Source organism: Maylandia zebra, linkage group LG19, assembly GCF_041146795.1.
Source record: "Maylandia zebra isolate NMK-2024a linkage group LG19, Mzebra_GT3a, whole genome shotgun sequence".
In the NCBI taxonomy this organism is placed as follows: Eukaryota; Metazoa; Chordata; class Actinopteri; order Cichliformes; family Cichlidae; genus Maylandia; species Maylandia zebra.
The window spans coordinates 15,002,705-15,020,883 of NC_135185.1; the positions used below are offsets into that span (position 1 = coordinate 15,002,705).

Genomic DNA, 18,179 nt, shown 5'->3' on the forward strand with positions numbered 1-18,179 from the left:
AGAGAACCGCCTCTCACTGGGTATTTTCTCTTATACAGACCATAAAACCATGGAGACTGTAGAGCCAACACGTCCCAGCAGATCAGCTGTTTCTAAAATACTTAAATAAAAATAAAAATACTTGCATCCACCTGGGACCAACACCCAAGTCACATGTCCAAAGTCACTTAAAGAAATAAGAATAAGAAAGAAATGTGATGAAATATGATGGATTTTGTTTTATTTGTTGTCATTTTTTTTAAATACTTAATGGCAGTTCAGCATTTTGTGCATGACATAAAACATCACACCATCTTTGGGCCTCTTCTCACTGAAAAATCATGAAGAAATAAAAAGAAATAAAAAAGGAGGTTTCAGACAGCAGCTGTAATATTGAGACAGTAATATTTCATTTACACCAGCAATGGTGACAGTTATGCTCTGTGTGTGTTAATTCACCATCAGTAAACACTGTAAGTGCTGGAAAATGTCAGCGAGTGGCTAGTTTACACCGCAACATCCATCCATCCATTAACAAAAACAATATGAGTAACAACGAAGGCTGTACGAACGCAACTGCTCCCCGACGTCCACAACGAGAACGAACAAATTCATATTTTCATTAGGTCAACAGAGCAACACACCCCAGTTTATCCCAGAGGTTTTCCCTAAGTTCCTGCTCAAACAGCAGAACTGTGAACTGCTCATGAAAGGAAGAAGCAAAATACAATCAAAACAATTGGGTTTAGGCCTAATAACGTCCAGCATGTGGGGACACGCCTGGGTGTGGCAACAAAGATAAAACAACCACAGAGTTCATTCCTCATCAAAAGTCTCTCACAGAAAACCGGAATGACTCCAAACAAAGAAAAGCACACATAGAGTTTAAAATACAGAAAACCTCTGGTTTAGGAGTTAGTAAGAGTATTGTTTTTATACTTTTGATTTGTCTGCTGCTCTTCTAAAATCTGCCAACTCCTTAAGTTGGGAACCAGCTGGTGGGAGTGAAAAACAAGAAGGACAGAGGGGATAAAGTGGAGAGGAAAGAAAGGAGACAAGGGAAAGTCAGCCTCGGGGTTTGAGAATTTAGCCGATTGTATACTCGTAGTGAGCCGTTCACTACAAGAAGGAGACAGAAAATATCAACGGATTCTCCTACAGCACGGAAAATGGAAAGTTCATAGCAGTGAAATAAGGCCACATGGGACATATATATGAATAAATAAAGAAATGGGGGAACTATATCATATCTGATAATTCATTAAAAAAAGAAGAAAAGATGAGAGGCACTGTGCACTTTTTGCTGTTAACAGAAGGATTACACTGATCAATATTAAAGGGGACCTATTGTGCTCTTATAGGGTTTTACAGTAGCGGGTTATTATTTTAACGATGGCCAGTCTGTGTGTGCAAGATTACGAACCCAGTGAGAGCAGAAAGCTCTGGCACAAGCTTCTGGCTGTGAAAACAGAAACTCCGCCCACTTTCTCTTTACAAGGAGCTGCCAATGAGAAGATAGCTGGGCTAAAGGGGGAGGAGCTACTTGAGCAAGAGATGGCTTATTTCAACCTGATATCACGGTCCACCATTTCTCGCTTTTCCTCTCCAAAAAATGAAATGTACACGCATGCAGAAGTTGCAGTAACAGCAGAGGGAGATATTTTATTTCAACCAACATGAAAATAATCATGAGAAAGTTTTTAAACAGACATTATTAACACATTTACATGTATATACATATTAGCCCCCGAGCTAAATCGATTCTAAAGATTAAGGATCCTGGTATGTACTTCATACTTTTCTTGCTCACTACCGACTTTGTGGATTTAAATACATTATCTCCCCCTGCTGGTAATGCAACTTCTGCAGGTGTGTCCATTTCACATTTTGGAGAGGCAAAGCGAGAAATGATCAAGGTGGTCCAGTGTCTCTATTACATGTTTTGCTTTGAAACTGGGTTGCTTACTTTGAACCACGAATCATGCAAAGCTATTTTAGTAAAGGAGCAGAATAGGTTCACTTTAAAGTTTTAATCAGATCTCAACCATTAAGAGTCATCCACATCCAAAGTGATGGGTATGATGCGGGATTTACACTCGACATGTAATGCAGTTTAACGGATTAAAATACAAGGTGTGAGTAGAAGGTCTGTCCATAAAATATATTAAAAAAACCACACCTGACATTTGGCCCATCTGCCCTTCAAAGTTTGAATTTTGGCTTTTCTTGGATCTCTCCCTGGAAGTCCCGTTACTAGCTTTGGGAGACCTCGAAACTTTTGTGTCAAAATGAGTTGTTGAGGAGAGCTCGGTGTTCAGGTACAGCCAATTTTCAGCTGAAAAATGAACGCATCAGGTCAGGAGCGAGTTGGACTTTTTAAGGCAGAGATATTCACTGTGAACTGCGAATAGTTCACACAGCCGCTGTAGACTTGTGGTGGTGTTTGCAATGGGCCTAAATTTCATTTATTTTCTCTAAATTTTGCTATTTTTAGTATAGCACATTTAGTACATTTCACAATTTCTTCTGGAAATTTTTCCATTTTTGGGACATTAGGGGCTGAAATAATGCATAAAATTAAATTTTAATCCTAATAATCACCTTTCTGTGAGTATTTGGGATGTCAAGGTAACACCTCCTAGATGAGGTGCGCCAGGCATGTCCTATCGGGACGAGGCTGTGGGATGGACCCAGAACACGCCCCAACTCCAGTTAAGCTGGAGGAAGTGGCTGGAGAGAGGGAGGTCTGGGTTTCTCTGCTTAGGCTGTTCCCGCCACAACCCGGCCCTGGATAAGAAGAAGAACGACAGATGGCACTACAACCAGCTGCTTTGAATACGGCGAGTATGTTTTTTTTTTGTCTAGTAGCAGGTGTAAATAATTATTTTAGGGATTTAGCATGTGCACCTCCAACCAGTTTCTGTACAAATGGATAAACACTTTCCAGGTGGACTGGGACCATCTTTTTGCTGTAGATCTGTATCAGATGTGGTAAAAATATACCTCATAACGAGAAGAAACAGTTGCAGAAACTTCTGGATAAATCTGAAAGCGAGTGGCATCAATCACCAGTCACGCCAGCACAAGCTTTGCTCAGCATCCGCCCTTGTCGTCACACCCGGCGCTCTGTGACTTCATCATCTTCCTCAAAATTAAGTTGTAGGGTCACTGAGGGACAGAACGGGGCTTCCAGGGAATGATCTGGAAAAAGCAGCCCCTTTAACTGAGGGGCAGCAGTGCACAAACACACAACAGTATCTGCTCAAAATGCTGTTATTGATCATGTGACGTGTTGCCAGAAAGGCAACCTTCTGCGTCGGGTTCACTATTCTCCACAAAAAGGGTTGAAGCAAAAAAAAGGTGACACTAATAAGACAACTCAGATGGGCGTCACCTTTCACCAGTCTGTATCTGAAATAAAAAGCACATCTGACGTCCCGGGCACTGAAAGCTGTGTGAGAGATTCCTGCCTAATAACATCAGATGTTTGTAAACTCGTTGTGCGTTTCTGTGACTGCTGCTGAGGTAACAAACCCGAAGCGTCCGTTCATCGCGTCTCTGTTCGCTCCGTTTCCCTGTCAGCCTCCGTCCGATGTGACCGATGAGCACAGTTTTAATTTAATTTTAATCCTGACGCCGCTTGGCATCACTGTAAGCTGCCACATTCGGCAGGCGCAGACGAGGACGCGAGAACCACTGCTTCCTCTTCCTGCTGAACCTCTCTGACAGCCAAGATGCGAGTGAGCATGCTCTGTAGAGTGGCGGCATCCAATGGCTGAGAAGTGTACCAGTGGGGACTGTTGAGGTTAAAATGGAAATGATAAAAAACATTATTTTCACTTTACAGTGTCAACATAAAGTTTTTTCTGTTTGCTGATCTTTGTGAAATTTTATGGACAGAAAATTTCACATTTTTTCACCTCAAAAAAATTATGGGAAATGACAAGGAAATTCTGTGTCGTTAGCTTGTGTTGATCACACAGCATTGAAATGCTTGCTGAAGTGTTACTTTTGTAGAAAATACAGAAACAAAAATAACAAGACACCCATAACCAATTCAAGAAGCAACGCCTACACGAATGGTTTCACAGCTAAGCTCGGGGTAATAACGAAGCTCTGACCTGTGTGTGTGGACGTTCTGTTCGGGCTGCAGGTAAAACATGTTGGTCTTTTTCTTCACAGACTCCGGGCTGTGGTGCACAAAGAAAGTAATGCGCTCAGTTTTCATTCCTGCAGCAGTGATTGCAAGTTTGTCTGTGTGTGAGTCTCACCATCTGGAGAGGTAGAACTCATAGAGTCGGACAGGACAGTGCAGAGGGTTGGTGACGTTCTCCATCATCTCCAGGTCCCCCTCGTTCTCCGTCTGCCTTTTTCTGAGTCGTTCTGGACATAACGGGACACAAAAACCCAGCTGATCTCTACTTCTGTGCATACTTTAGTTAAAGTCATTCACATGATTTCAGTCAACGACGCCCACCTGTCTCTTCAGAGCTGGGCGCACTGGCACTGCTTCTCTGGAATTGGAGGTAGTAGACTTTGCCGGCTCGGCTGCAGGGTTTAGAGTGGCGGGTGAAGTTGGAAAAAGACAGGCGCTGGTGCTTCTCCACGGTGTTGAAGTGGAAGTATTTGGTGCAGAAGAAGAGCAACGTGTTGAGCAACACTATGGGTGAATAGGCGCCCAGCTGCTTACACTCCCACAGGTAGGACTCCTCGACACGGGAGGAAACAACGCCACCTGGAGGAAGAGAGATGTCTGGCTCTTTTTGTTTGCTGGTTGGTGCTTAAAGCAAGATAAACATACTGTAAATATGTATCAAGATAATACCCTAGAGTGAATTAATTCGTAGTTTTGCTACAATGCTATGTCCATTAAAGAAAATAGATGAGGAATAATTGAATAAAATCTATTTTATTCATCGTACCACTAGGTAGTAGTTTTGGTTTCCAGAGTTGAAGCATCCCAGAGATCTCGGAGGCAAACTGATTGTACAGCTGGTCGGTGAAGATGTTCTCTATGCGACCCATCATAAACAGATGCTGTCCAAACAGAGAGGGTGGGGGACGGAGAGGGTTGTTTTAGGAGAAAAATAAAGAAACATGATGGAAACCAGTTGTGCAGTTTTTTGTGGGCACCTGTTGTATCCCCAGACAGAGGTAGAAGATGCTGTCCGGGCTGTAGGGTGCTCCGTTGGGCCGTCGCACTTCTTTGATGAAGCAAGACAGACCGAAGCTCAGCTCAGCGGAGTTGCAGTCAAGGACGTCTTCTTTCACTTGAACTGGATCGGCTGTTACGGGGAGAATGAAGGTAAAGCGCAGGCAGTGCAGATTAAACAGAAAATTAATCAAGAACGAGGAAAAAAACTCACATTTTTGTGGCTGCTTGTTGCGTTGCTGGACCCAGCTTCTCCAGGCTTTAACCCCATACAGGTGGTTCAGTTTGGAGGTAGCAGAAAGTGCCATGGTTGTGCCACGCTCCAGAGAACCAGTCCTCCTCCGACCCTGGATAGTTGATGGGAAAAAAGCTTTTTATGGCCAAATTAGGTGCATTTTAAACATCATAACAACATAACATGGAAGTACAGGGAAGCATTCTTTGTTTTGAGTCCTGGTTTTTGGATCAGTAGGAGTTTTCAGCAACATAATCAGACAGGGTATGGGGAAATAAACCCCGCCCCCATCCTGATGGGTTCTCTGCCCAGTGCCTCCACATTTAAAACAATTCCCTAAGCACCCTTGACTGGCAATAGTGGAAATAGAAGCATGGAAGATTTGTTATGCTCTTACAGTATAATTCAAAAGATAAATGATTAAACATAGCTTAGGTGATTTTTTGTTGTCTTTTAAAATATACAAGTAATAAAATAAGCTGGCAAATTCCAAAGTCCATCATAGGGGGAAAAAAGAGACTCGTGATCAATTATGTCGTACCCGTTTCCGGCCAGACGAGCCCTCTCTGGGTCTCTTCACTCCTCGCTGTGGAGCACATGACTTCTGATGCAGTGACTCTGCAAAAACAAACATTTCCAATTATCCTGCTTCTGTTGTTAGTGGATGATTTTCATCTTTCCTCTGTATTAATTCTATTCTTTTATTAATATCTATTAATCATCCACAATATCTAGTGGCTTAATGTTCACCTAACAAGCACAGGATTCCTGGTTTGAGTCTGGAAGGAGAAGCAGCTTAAAAAACATAAGAAAAAACCCTCCAAAATCAAACTTATGGAGCTATCATACTGAGAATTTCTGTTTTTATATTTTATCTTGTCTGTCTGGATTTCTTCTTGAACTTAGCATATACTGCTAAAGCAAATCTGAATCAAGTATATGTTATGCTTTCTTCAGCTGACTATCAGTGATGTCACATCTCACTAGAAGGGAAGTCATTTTCCAAGTCCATCATCGGGGAGGTTGGTGGTTGATCGTCAGCACAGCTGGCAGGAGGGTCGGTTGTCATTTGGCTCGTCTCTGGCTCTGGATCAGCTGCCTCTGGATTCTTCTCTGAAGTCTGAGTAAGTGGTAGGTCAGCTCGGTCTTCTTCTTCCCTCAGAGTTTCCCCGTGATGAGGGATTGTGGGAGCGACCACTTCAGACTTCATGTCTCCACTCTCAGAGGTGTTCTGGTCTAGAGCAGTCACATACAAACCCAGAGGATCATGAAAACACTGCTGGAAGTGTTACATCTATTAAACCCAGGATCAGAACGTTCACCTGCACCGGACTCATCTCTCTGCTTTTCTTCCTCCACCAAAGAAGCCTCTGACTGGACAGCTGCATCTTTCGTGTCCTTGTTCAGTGGTGGAACCATCATGGGTACTGGAACCTTAAAGAAAAAAATGGAAAGAAGTGTTTGATTTACTGAAACGATTATTTAAACCTTATAGATTGTGAATATAAAGTAAGAGGACCTACAGGCATGGGCATAGGCAGTGGAACAGGTGTGTGCTGGGAATACATGTTCATAGGCACTGGAATGAAGACCGGCACTGGGACTGGAACCATTAACACCTTCACGTTCTCCTCTCCTGCTGCCAGAGGAGGATGAAAGGGAGATAAAGAAAGAGTTAATCTTGTTTTTATGTGAAGAAAATGATTTGAAGAAGAGGAAGATTAAAGGTGAGACACAGGGGTGGGTCACTGTGACATCACAGGTCAATTAAACAAACTTTATAAGAGACCAAAAAGCGACAGTTTGGGGTTAGCCAAGAGGAATAAAAGTGGACCCCTTAATACTTCCCAGCTCCACGTTTTTATTCCTGCACTCTACTCGAGTAGTTTTCCCATGATTCAGGGTTTGTAATAATCATTTTTAATCTTAGTCGGGGCCTCATCTTAACCAGCTGTTTGTGCTCCTGTCTGATGAAATTGATAAAAAAAGCTACCATTAATTTTTACTGTTTCCCCATACGATACTCATTGCACAACTAATAAAAATTAATCCTCTGAGATTACTGAGCTTACAGTCACAGTCAGACTCTAAGGAGCAGCTGTTATTAATTCACTCCAGAAAGGGATCAGAAGTAGGTGTATGTGTACAAAAAGGTGGCATTTATTAATAAAAACATGTGAATGAAATAAAAGGAAATCCTGCTGGTGCCAACATTACTAGCTGCTCTGGACCTAACCAAACTGTCTTTGCTACCAGCTGATCATTAGGATTATAGGTGACCCACAGAAACCAACAGCAAAAACCACCCAACTGATGGAGTCGGCTACAAAAATAACAGAGAAAATCTGGGATGTGGACACAGGGAAAAGCGGAAAGAGAGATTCCTTTCACAGTCTTATGGTAAAAGGTAAAATGCTACCAATGTGACACCAAAAGATCTGCTGTTTGCAGAGTCTTCTGATTTATTGGAACAGCAGTTTTTTGATTTTTGAACAAACATGTGGCCAGCAGATGTCGCCACTGAGATGTGACTAACTTTTCTGATGGAGTGTCAGGTCACTCCATCAGGAAAATTTGATTTCTCATCACTGCTCCTGCATTTTTGAACCATCAGGGATGGCAAATAAAGCCAGCTGCCTCATGTCAGGACTCAGCTGACATGCATTTATCATCAGACTGAAAAAAATCCCAGATAGCAATAAACCTTCACATAATCACAATAAATGTAAGACTTTAAAACCTTTCTTTATATCACTTCAATGATTAAATTGATTTGGAAATAAACATCAAATGTTCAAATGATCGTTCTTTTGGTTTCATTTCAGAAAAATGTCCAAATGTTTATATTTTTATTAAGAAAATAAGACCATCATGAAGTCCCACCGCTTATTAAAAAAAACCTCTGGCGAGCATGGTTTGCTTCACTGACATTTATCATTATTTTGGCATCCTCACATATATGCAGACTGTACTTTTTAGATGTTTAAGATGCATATTTTATCAAGACACTGTTACTGTTGATTGTTTTATACCTGAAAAACAGCCGAGAGGACCCAAATGTGCCGAAAGGACGAAAACAAGAGACCTGTAAGTCACCTGCAGCCACCTCATTAGGTGGAGAGGAGTGTAGGTATTTCACCTGAGTCAAATATCAGATGCTTTGTGGCATTTGGGCCACAAAACACCTCCTGTAACACATGTCGATCCCAGCAGAAGACTTTGGGCTCTTAAAACTATTAACTGCCTTAACTGAGCCACAATGTTAAGAGTCTGAGCTCCATCCTGATCATTTTGTCAGCATTTGTTGGCAAGAGGCCGAGGTGAGGGTCAAATATGTCTGTTATCTTAAATTTGTACATGTCAATAAAAAAAATAATAAAATAAACCATCACAACTGGGCTTTTTTTTTTTTTTTCGCAAATATAATTTATTTGCAGTCCTTGCTTTCAACCAAAACTTTCAAAAAACAGAGAAAATGAGGAGGAAATGAAACATGCAGATGCACATACAGCAAAGTGGAATAAATATTAAAAATAAAACAGTGTACAATGGGTCATTAAATAAAGTTCAGTAATGTTACACACAGCTGGAATCAGTTCGACTTCAACTCAAGTCAGAATTGAAACCAAACTTGCTTCGCGAGACTGCATCAGTAGTGAGGTAATTTTCATGAATCACACATTCATATCAAACAAAGTGTAACAGGATATAAAGTTAGACTGACATCAAATAAACGAATGAATGAGGTTTGCCAGACTCGAGACCGGTCAGACATTGAAGTGAGCGCAAGTTTTACCCTCAAAGATGAACGCCTACCTGAGGTTTCAGTTGGGGATTTACTAACCTTCAACTGCTCACATACTCCAGCTGGATTTTAATAGATTTCCTCACCTGTAAAAGGGGGATCTGTTGTTTTTATAATTCAAGTATTTAATGCCAATGCTTTAAAGCAGATGGTTGTAGATTTTTACTCCGGGACTCTACCAAAGTAGCTTTGCATGATTCACAGTTGAAAATAATCCCCATTTATCTTTTACTTGGCCTGGCTGCAGCCCCTCGCTCTAGCATCCCTCAGAATGTAGCCGCTTTAGCCCCTCCCCCTCCCCTGTGATCTTAACAACAGGTGGGTGGGGTCTGTACAGAGCTGAGAGTTACAAAAAAAAAAAAAGAAAAAAAAAAAAAGCCTGAAACTTAATGTTTCTTAAGAGCAGTCTGAAGCCGGATGTTTTGCTTGCAAATAAACTGAAGTCACGGGCTGTTTTAATTGTGAGCATCCACAGTTGTTACAGTATATATAGAAAAGGGTAATAGGTCCTGTTTAATGCAGTCACCATCCTACACAATAAAACCACATGCCTCCAAATGGGGTATCATCTTCATGAGAAGCTTATTGAGAAGCTAGAAGACTTTAAAAAAAATGACCTTTCAGCTTATAAAGAAGAAAAAAAAAACCTCTCACATCACAGGAAATGGAGGAATAGTAGTATGGATGAGGGGCCATCATGAATAATAATTAAAAAAATGAAATTAAATTTAATAACAGGTTTTAATCATTTGACACAATTCTTCTTCTTTCTTTTTCTTTTTTTTTTTAAACAAGTAAGGTCAGTGACTTGTCTTTTGTGGATCTCTTGCAAATACCCACCATACAAACTAAATACTCATAGCGGAAAGAAAATACTCAGCCATATGATTAGGTCATAAATACTGCTGTCTTTACTTCATATAAAAATACACAGAAAGCCCCTTTAAGTGCATCGTTTCTTTGTAGTGCCAGATTACAAGTACGAATTCACAAAAGTACTGAAATGAGGTTTTTTTGCCTTTGTTCTTAAGGCTCTGGAGGTAATCATAAACAACAAAACAATATATATATGAAGTAGTGTGGAAACATCAGTTAAACCCTGTAGTTTTCAATCTGTGTCCGAGCTCGGGGGGGAAAGGGGAGGAGGCGGAGGAAGAGGAGGAGAGCGTCTCACGTTGGCAGATCAGGAGGCTGTGGAGAGAAAAACTCGGGTGACACACTCGACCCTCTCAAGAAGTCAGCTGGAAAATGCAAATTCATTTCAACAAATCACGCAAGCACAACATTAACAGGTTTAAAACAAACAAACAAACAAACAAAAAGGGCTGCAAGTTGTTGTAAGACTCACAAACATTCACACATGCTGAATGCACAAGCTTTATTCTTTACATGTTATAAAGCAGAAGGGAATTTGTGTATGCTCGGAAAACTCACCTTCAGTTTCCAGTTCGGGAATCACTTTGTAGATCAGTCGGGTGTGATAGAGCTCGAAACAGGGCACGGGGCAGAGGCTGGGCTCTCCTGAACACGTCTTACAGTAATACGACGTCTGCCTGCCCGACAGCTCGCTCCTGCTCTCACAATCTGTCTTTTCAAGCTGCTCCTCCTCCTCTTCTTCTTCTTTTTTCTCCATCTCCTCATCCTCTGCCCTCTTCTGCTTCTTCTCCGCTCCCTCTTCTTCCTCCACCCTCTTCCTCTTGTGCTGTCTGCAAACCTTGCAGTCTGAGTAAGTCTCTCTCTTGCCCAGGAAATGGCGCCCGGTTAGACGCGCTGGCAAGCCATCACACAGTTGCGTTTCTTCCTGACATTTTGGGCACGGTTGCGGTGGCGTGGAAGCTTGAGCTGACGGTTGGTCAGACTGCGAGGAGCTATCTAGCAGAGCTGGTGCAATTGTTAAAAACAGCTAATTGTGAGCAAAGATTGAAGAACAAAAAAATATCAAAAAAGAAACACCAGCTGTGGACTGCGGGAACGCTGCTGCTGAGCATAGGATTCATTTTTATTTTAGGTGCATGGTGTTTAGATGGAGCAGTGACTGATACACATAAAATGTCAACTCTTAGTGAATGATGGCACAAATGGTAGCAAGTCTATCAGAATATTAGCCCACTGAGCTAAACTTTATATAAATCTAAATAAATTAAAAACAAAGAGGAAACTATAATAGTTTTAGTCTGTCTGATGATGCTTCAGGGAAAGTGTTTGTTGAGACTTGTCTCAACGTCTACAACACTTTGAGTTTAGTGTTTTTATTATAATGTCCGTGCCGCCTCTCATACACTGAAGGACTGAAACTGAAACAATAAAAACTAAACCCAAACTAAATATTTGCAACAATAAAATCTATAAGAAAATCAGCCAACCTACAGTGGCCCTGAGAGGTCGAACAGGAACTTAAGAAAACACCAGCAAACAAAAATGTTGCAAAACAACACAATACACAGAAAAAAATAGAAAAAAAATTCACATTGGGTTTTTCTATTTCCATTGTGTTTTATGTGATTTTGTGCCATTTGCTGGTGTTTTCTTAACTTGCAGTGTATTTGACGCCTCAAAGCCACTGTACGGATCCACTATCGAAAACTTGCAGAAATGAAATAAAACTGAAAGCACAAAGTCAAAAACATAAGAGTAAAAACTAATTAGAAAAAACCTTGGTGCACTCACAGTAACAGCATTAAAAGAACATGATTATTTTTAATATTGTGAATAACTTTTATATTATTTATCTTGATTCCCTTTTTTAAGTTTCACTAGGGAAAACAATTTTATTGAGTCATACTGGTTTCTCTTTTTTGTTAACATTTCCATCTTACAAAGTTGAGAAAATTAAGCTGAGACCCTGATGTTGACTTATATAAAATATTCGTTTTATGTGAGGCAGACGTTTAATACATAAAATATTGATTCTCTGTCTGTTGTTGGCTGACAGGAGGAATAATGCTGATAAATTTAACACTGGTAATGCTAATGGAACAGTTTTCCAGTAAGAAGTAAGGACACTGGGATTCATAAATATTTAAATATATGGAAAAACATCTTTTAAATTATCTAATCATTGCTGTTGATACAAACATGCAAAGCTGTGACTTGTAAAACACCCAAAATAAACAAAGACAATGTAGTAGGTTTGTGTAAAAATCAACATATGTCCATTTAAAAACTTCCAGAAATTATAATTTTTTTTAAAGGTGCATTACCGGTACATGTTTGTTAGTGCACTGTGTATTCAGCAGGTGTTTGTAGCTGTGCTGTACTGAGTTTTACTGTCAGGAAGTTACTGAAAGTGGTGCAGCTCAGCTCCCAAATCTCACTAATCAACAGGCAAAACATGTTGAGGTGATTCCTGCAATTACCTCCTGATTCAGTGGAAGGCAGCTGGCACATGCTCTCTTGGTCCATGGTGAAGGGCCTGCAGAGAACGGACTTGTTCTTCATCTGACGCCGACGGGATGAAGGCACACGCATGGCATCGGTCTGGGTACTGGCCTGCATATTAAGTATCAAACAGTAACAATAAACGAGGCGGATCTGACTCATAATCATAAATTTGTTACAGTGGACAGTTTCTCCAACAGGAATCATTTGAATGTCAAAAAGGGTGCCATTTTTTTAGCAGTCTGTGCTGTTTGACATCAGAGATGTAAATCTTGAGGCCACCTTAATGTGAAACTGCTCTCTGCAAGTCCAAAGATCAGGTTTCAGCCTTTCTGAACTACAGCTCTATTAAGAATAACAATGGATACTGGGGCACCAGTTTAGCTCACAGGTTGAGCAGATGACCCTCTGCGTGTCTTCCCCACTCTCTCCCCCCTCTTCACTCACTGCATCATTAAGAATAGGAATGGATACTAGAGTCACTCGGACTGCATACTGACACTTAGTTGTACAGTGTGAATACATATTGTTTGATCTGTGGACTCTCTTTACACAGCATGCTTGGGTGAAGTATCTAAGATGCACCATTTGGAGAAAATCTTCAGGTAGTTTCAACAAAGCAGTTTTTATTTATTCTCTTTTAGATCTTTGAGGTCAATGAAAAATGCAAGTGACAGGTGATGTCGCCGTGGCTACGGCCATTTTTCATACAGAGTCTGCTGAGGTTAATTGCGATCTTTGCAACGTGCTCGTGAAGTTGACACTTGAGTACAGAATGCCACAGAGTAAAGAAAATAAATTAAAATGGACCCAGTAATATACACAATTGACCCTCTCTAGTAATGTCAGGCAAAATCATCCAACCCTTTGAGAACAAATACACACAGAAACAGTACATACGTGGTCGAGATTCTTGCCGTCTACATTGGAGGTCGGTAGAGCTCCTAAAACAAACAAACAGACAAACAACAAAACCCCAATAATATGGTTATAATTAATAATATGATAATATGAGATCTGACATCACAAACACAAACCTAAATGACTAAATATTATCAGTTGCTTTAGCAGTAGCTATCTTTATTAAATATCTGTACTGTGCTTATTACAGAGAAAACATTTACATAAGAGAGCTTCTCACTTATTGCAAATACTCACTCTAGAAAGGATCAAATGTTTAAACACCAAATCTAAAGACACTAAATACACAAAAAATATTAGAATATTAGGACACTGGTTTTATGGATGTGTGCATGTACTAACCAGTCAGAGTGGTATCTGCTGACACGCTGGGCTGTGTGGCGGAGCCGTTGGCCAATGAAACGACGTCAGCTATGACTGGATTCATCTTTGAGGAGTGGTGGGGTTGGGTTGGAGCTGGAGCTGGAAGTAGAGAGTGAATGCAATCCCTTCACCCAGATGCTTCAGTGTTTACCACGCAGCCCTTACTTGGTTTGTTTTGATTTAAACACCATTTGAGAAGCAGCTCTGTAGCTTTCTAAATTTTTGCAGATTTGAAATAATTACTGCGCGTGTTCATGTGCAGCTTTACAGTTTTGAACACCGTTTACCATATGGTGTCTGTGGCGCCGTCCCATTACTGCTGCTGTGTTGGCTCGTCTCAAAGTGAAGGTGGCAGTACTGCTGTAGGCAGGGCAGGTTGCAGAAGTTACGCACCGAACCCAAACACTGCAGCTTCTCCGTCATGTAGCCCTGCTTCCTGCAACTGTCACACCGACCCATCTGCACCAAGACATAGGAAGACACGACCACATTCAACACGCTGCAAGAGGCATCGTGTGGTTCGGTGTATAGTGCAGTGGGGCAGCCGTATTCTCACCCCGTAGTAGAGTACAGTGTACTGGGACATGCAGTGGGGTCTGCAGAACTCCTCCAGCTTGCCTCCGTAGTGACTGTGCAGCATCTTCTGTGCAATGCCAGAGCAGTAGGTGCAGGGACGCCAGACATGCTCCTTGCTACGAGAAGTCAGGTCATGCTTGAAGAGCAGCTTACAGTCTGGAAAACACAGCAGGAGGGGTATTACCTCAGCACTACTGCAAACACAATTAAGCAATCAAATCTGGAAATTAAAACAGAGAGAAAAGCTAGAGAGAAAATTCAGATAGTTCCTAAGAGATAAGAATTATCTTGTACTTTCAAAATTACAAAAAAAATCCAAGTAGATTGTGAGTTAGAGTTTGAGGGTCAAAAATAATAACCGAGATGACCTCTGATGAGAAGGATTTGCAAAGGATCACAGCAATAGAGCGGCACATGGCTGAATTATGTTTAGTAACCAACACGACGAAACTTGACTAGCATCAACAGTGTAGAACAGGATGAAGGCCATCTTTGAGCATTACTCACTTTCACTGCAGAAGACCAGGTCCTGCTGGTTGTAGACGATGGTGTCAAAGATCACCTTATCCTGCTTACACCACTCGCACACAGCAAGGATATTTTTCTGGGTTTTATACTGCTCACAGCACATCTTACTGCAGAACACAGAAATTCGACCCTGCAGGCAAAAACAACAACTAGTATATTCCTTTTTTATGGTGCGGCACTGGTCATGCAGAAGGATATGAGTGAGTTTACTTACCTGGTGGCTGAATAATAGCGGCTTGGTGTTGAACTGTTTGCTGCACTGGTGACAGGTCAGTTTGGAGGTGTCACCTAGCCGGCCCTCTGCCAGTTTCATTGGCTGACCGGCCTGCGTTTGTCCTGGCACAGAAGGGGAGGAGGAGATGGCCGGATGGGGAGGCACTAGTGGGGGCACTGAGGTATGACTGGGATGATTGCCTGGATAGGGAACTGAGGATGGGTAATCCTGAGGGACGGGAGGGACTGAGCTGGCTCCGGCAGAAGGCCCCGGTTTGGGGGCATCTCTGACAGAGGGGTCCCTGAGAGAAGAGGCTCCATTGGTCAGGTCTGGCTGGGATATGTGGCCAGATTTCTATGAGACATTAAGGGAAAAGAAAAAAAATTACAAGACGGCTTAGACCATCAATGTGTGCCATCTTTAAATTTATTAATGCCACTGTTGCTTTACCCTAAAGATAGTCACACAGGTGTAGGAGCAGAAGTTACGTATAGTGCCATCCACCATGGCAAGGTGATACTGAGGAACGGCGGTCACTTTACACAGGGAACATGGGAATGGAGTACCTGCAAAAAAATAAAACAGTCATTAAAAACAAAAACTTGAGATTCTTCCTCCAATGGAGCCAGGAGGCTAACTAATAATTTTCTATTCTGCATGGTATCTTAATTTGTAATAAATATACTGCTGTAAACCCTGTGCTTGTGACATGACCCTGACACATGTGGACGCGTGTGTCATACCAGTGAGATTATGCTGAGGTGGTCGACTCTGTTCCACGCAGACCACAGAACAGTAAAGCTGAACTTTTCCCTTCTGGTCTCGTTCCATGATGGTTGTGGACACGACCACTGTCTTGTGACAGTACGCGCACTCTGTTGTCTTTCTACAGGTCTGTGGAGGAAACGATACGAGGGTGCCGAGCATGATTTTTCTGACATAATGAATAATGAGAACAGATGCATGCATATATGCACACAGAAGCAGCTGTGCTTGCGAGGAGAGTCTGTGCTGCTCCCATTTTGCTCAAAGAGACTGACTATAAAACATTTTGTTATGAAAAACACTTTTTTAAAACTAAGAAGTTGGATCGATTATTGTAACTCCTGTAGAAAAAACTTCACACTGCCCAGGATAGATCCCCCTTTATATGATATGACAGGGCAAACCACTGAACCACCCAAGTACGCCAAAACATCAGTTCAAGTCTAGCATTCGTAAAGCATACATCTTCAAAATTCAGCAGGTTCTGATAATTTGGACACATATGAGGGGGCACAGCTGCCCCTGAGCAATAAGGTGGCAAAAAAACAAAAACAGGTTTTGTTATAAATAAACAACATGTTTCTAAAAAGTACAATGTATAGAACTGTATCTTATTCTTATCTTATTCCAGTGTTTTTTTTCTAATTTTTCTATTTGACATTGCACTGTCCACTTTCTGCTGTAACAAAAACAAATTTCCCACGTGTGGGACTAATAAAGGTTATCTTATTTTATCTCATCTCAACTGATACAAGGATATTTATACCTGTTTGTAGGTGCTAATGCAGGTGGGACCACAGAAGTTGAGCTGAGACTTCTCGATCGTGAGCGTCTGACAGGAACCTGATTTGGTGTTACAGTAAAGACCGCAGCCTTCGCAGCAGTTCATAGCTAACTGACGTATCTTGCGCCAGGTTACAAAGCAAGCGTCGCTGCAGAGTCTGTGTAGGCGGCCTTGATGGGTGACCTCGTGCTCAATTGGCTGTAGAGATGATCACAATCAAAACGTGGAGAAGCAATAAATACAACCAAAATGAAGAGACGCTGACCTAAAATTGGATCTTTATGTTACACACGTGAAGTCTTTTACCTTGTTGGAGACTTTACAGACACTACAGAAGGGTCTGTCAGTCTGGAGCTCTGCCGGTTTCTCTGGCGGCTTCTCTGGCTTTCTCTCCACTTGTTTATCAGCCCATTTGTCAGGAACCTTGTCAGTCTGTTTCTTCTTGTGTCTAAAGACAGACAAACAGAACTGGCCGCAAAAGTGCATGAAGGTGCGGTCGTCTGCTGGGATTGTGATCATGTCCCTGGGCTGAACAATCTCCCTGCAAAGAGTAAAACAAGAACTAAAAACAACACAGACTCAAAATATCACCCATGCATGTACACTGTCATAGGGCCTGAGTAGTCCTGCCATTGTGGATTGCTAACAGAAAGTTTAAGCTGTTTTGAAGGTCAGTGCATGAGCTGGACAAAGCATACAAAATATACAAACAAATTGCATAAAATATAACAGCATTCATATGTAACCCTCAAAAACTACTGCTTATAATGCTGCAGAAAAATGAGGATTCAAAATTCTGACATGTGGATCCCTGTGCTGGTTTAAATGGAATAAATCAAATCTTTTGATTCACAGGTAGCACGGGAAGCCCTTTTTTTGCCGGCTTGCTGTCCAAATCAGAACAAGGACTATCACTGCCACCTAAAATCATAGATTGAGTTTTAAGTTTATCCGATAGCTGAATGACATCAAATGAAACTGGAGTAGCAGACCCACAATGACCAATGAGACTGGACGGCGCAAAAACTGAAATTTTAAAATAAAAGTGAGGGGAAAACCAGCTGCTCCAAAGCAATGTGAAAATAGAGGCAAAGGGAGAAAGTTATGCTATGCACTAAAGGGTCTCACATTTCAGCGATATTTAAAAAATTTAAAAGTAGATCATGTAAAATAAAGTAGCATTTCGTTAAGACTCTCAAGTGACCATCCGTATACGGTTTTCATAGCACCACAAGGCAGCGAGTTCATATCGATGCCCAGTGGAAACAAGTGTGTACCTGTTGCACTGGAAACAGCATCGGTTTTTAGTGGGCAGAGGAAGATGGCCCGTCAGACATACAGTGGAGCAGAAGAGCTGCGTCGATCCTTTTCTCTGGAAAGCCGTTTGACCTTTCAGCAGAACCTGAAAATGTAAAGTCACATCATTGTACATATTCTCAGCAAATAACAGCATTAATAAGTTAAATACAGAGTTACGTG

General features: G+C 41.5%; 1 protein-coding gene across 4 annotated transcripts in view; it reads right to left on the bottom strand.

Annotated features, from left to right (window-relative positions):
- Positions 1-203: 203 nt before the first annotated feature.
- Positions 204-18,179, bottom strand: part of si:ch211-266o15.1 (zinc finger MYM-type protein 4) — a 29,177-nt gene continuing 11,201 nt past the window's right edge. For 2 of the 4 annotated variants that reach the window (XM_012921335.4, XM_076877763.1), the window contains exons 7-29: positions 17,978-18,102; positions 17,007-17,241; positions 16,683-16,898; positions 15,895-16,045; positions 15,602-15,717; positions 15,152-15,505; positions 14,917-15,067; positions 14,390-14,565; positions 14,121-14,292; positions 13,813-13,932; positions 13,450-13,493; positions 12,528-12,660; positions 6,890-7,005; positions 6,689-6,800; positions 6,351-6,602; positions 5,908-5,984; positions 5,346-5,478; positions 5,113-5,264; positions 4,902-5,016; positions 4,457-4,714; positions 4,251-4,362; positions 4,101-4,169; positions 204-3,776 (exon numbers count right to left, since the gene is read on the bottom strand). In XM_012921335.4, coding sequence (XP_012776789.4) covers positions 3,626-3,776; positions 4,101-4,169; positions 4,251-4,362; positions 4,457-4,714; positions 4,902-5,016; positions 5,113-5,264; positions 5,346-5,478; positions 5,908-5,984; positions 6,351-6,602; positions 6,689-6,800; positions 6,890-7,005; positions 12,528-12,660; positions 13,450-13,493; positions 13,813-13,932; positions 14,121-14,292; positions 14,390-14,565; positions 14,917-15,067; positions 15,152-15,505; positions 15,602-15,717; positions 15,895-16,045; positions 16,683-16,898; positions 17,007-17,241; positions 17,978-18,102 — 3,540 coding nt within the window. In that variant the 3' untranslated portion in view covers positions 204-3,625. Of the gene's footprint in view, positions 3,777-4,100; positions 4,170-4,250; positions 4,363-4,456; positions 4,715-4,901; positions 5,017-5,112; positions 5,265-5,345; positions 5,479-5,907; positions 5,985-6,350; positions 6,603-6,688; positions 6,801-6,889; positions 7,006-8,778; positions 10,363-10,605; positions 11,053-12,527; positions 12,661-13,449; positions 13,494-13,812; positions 13,933-14,120; positions 14,293-14,389; positions 14,566-14,916; positions 15,068-15,151; positions 15,506-15,601; positions 15,718-15,894; positions 16,046-16,682; positions 16,899-17,006; positions 17,242-17,977; positions 18,103-18,179 lie in introns of those variants that run through there. The other 2 variants (XM_076877764.1, XM_076877766.1) reach the window with 2 other exon arrangements.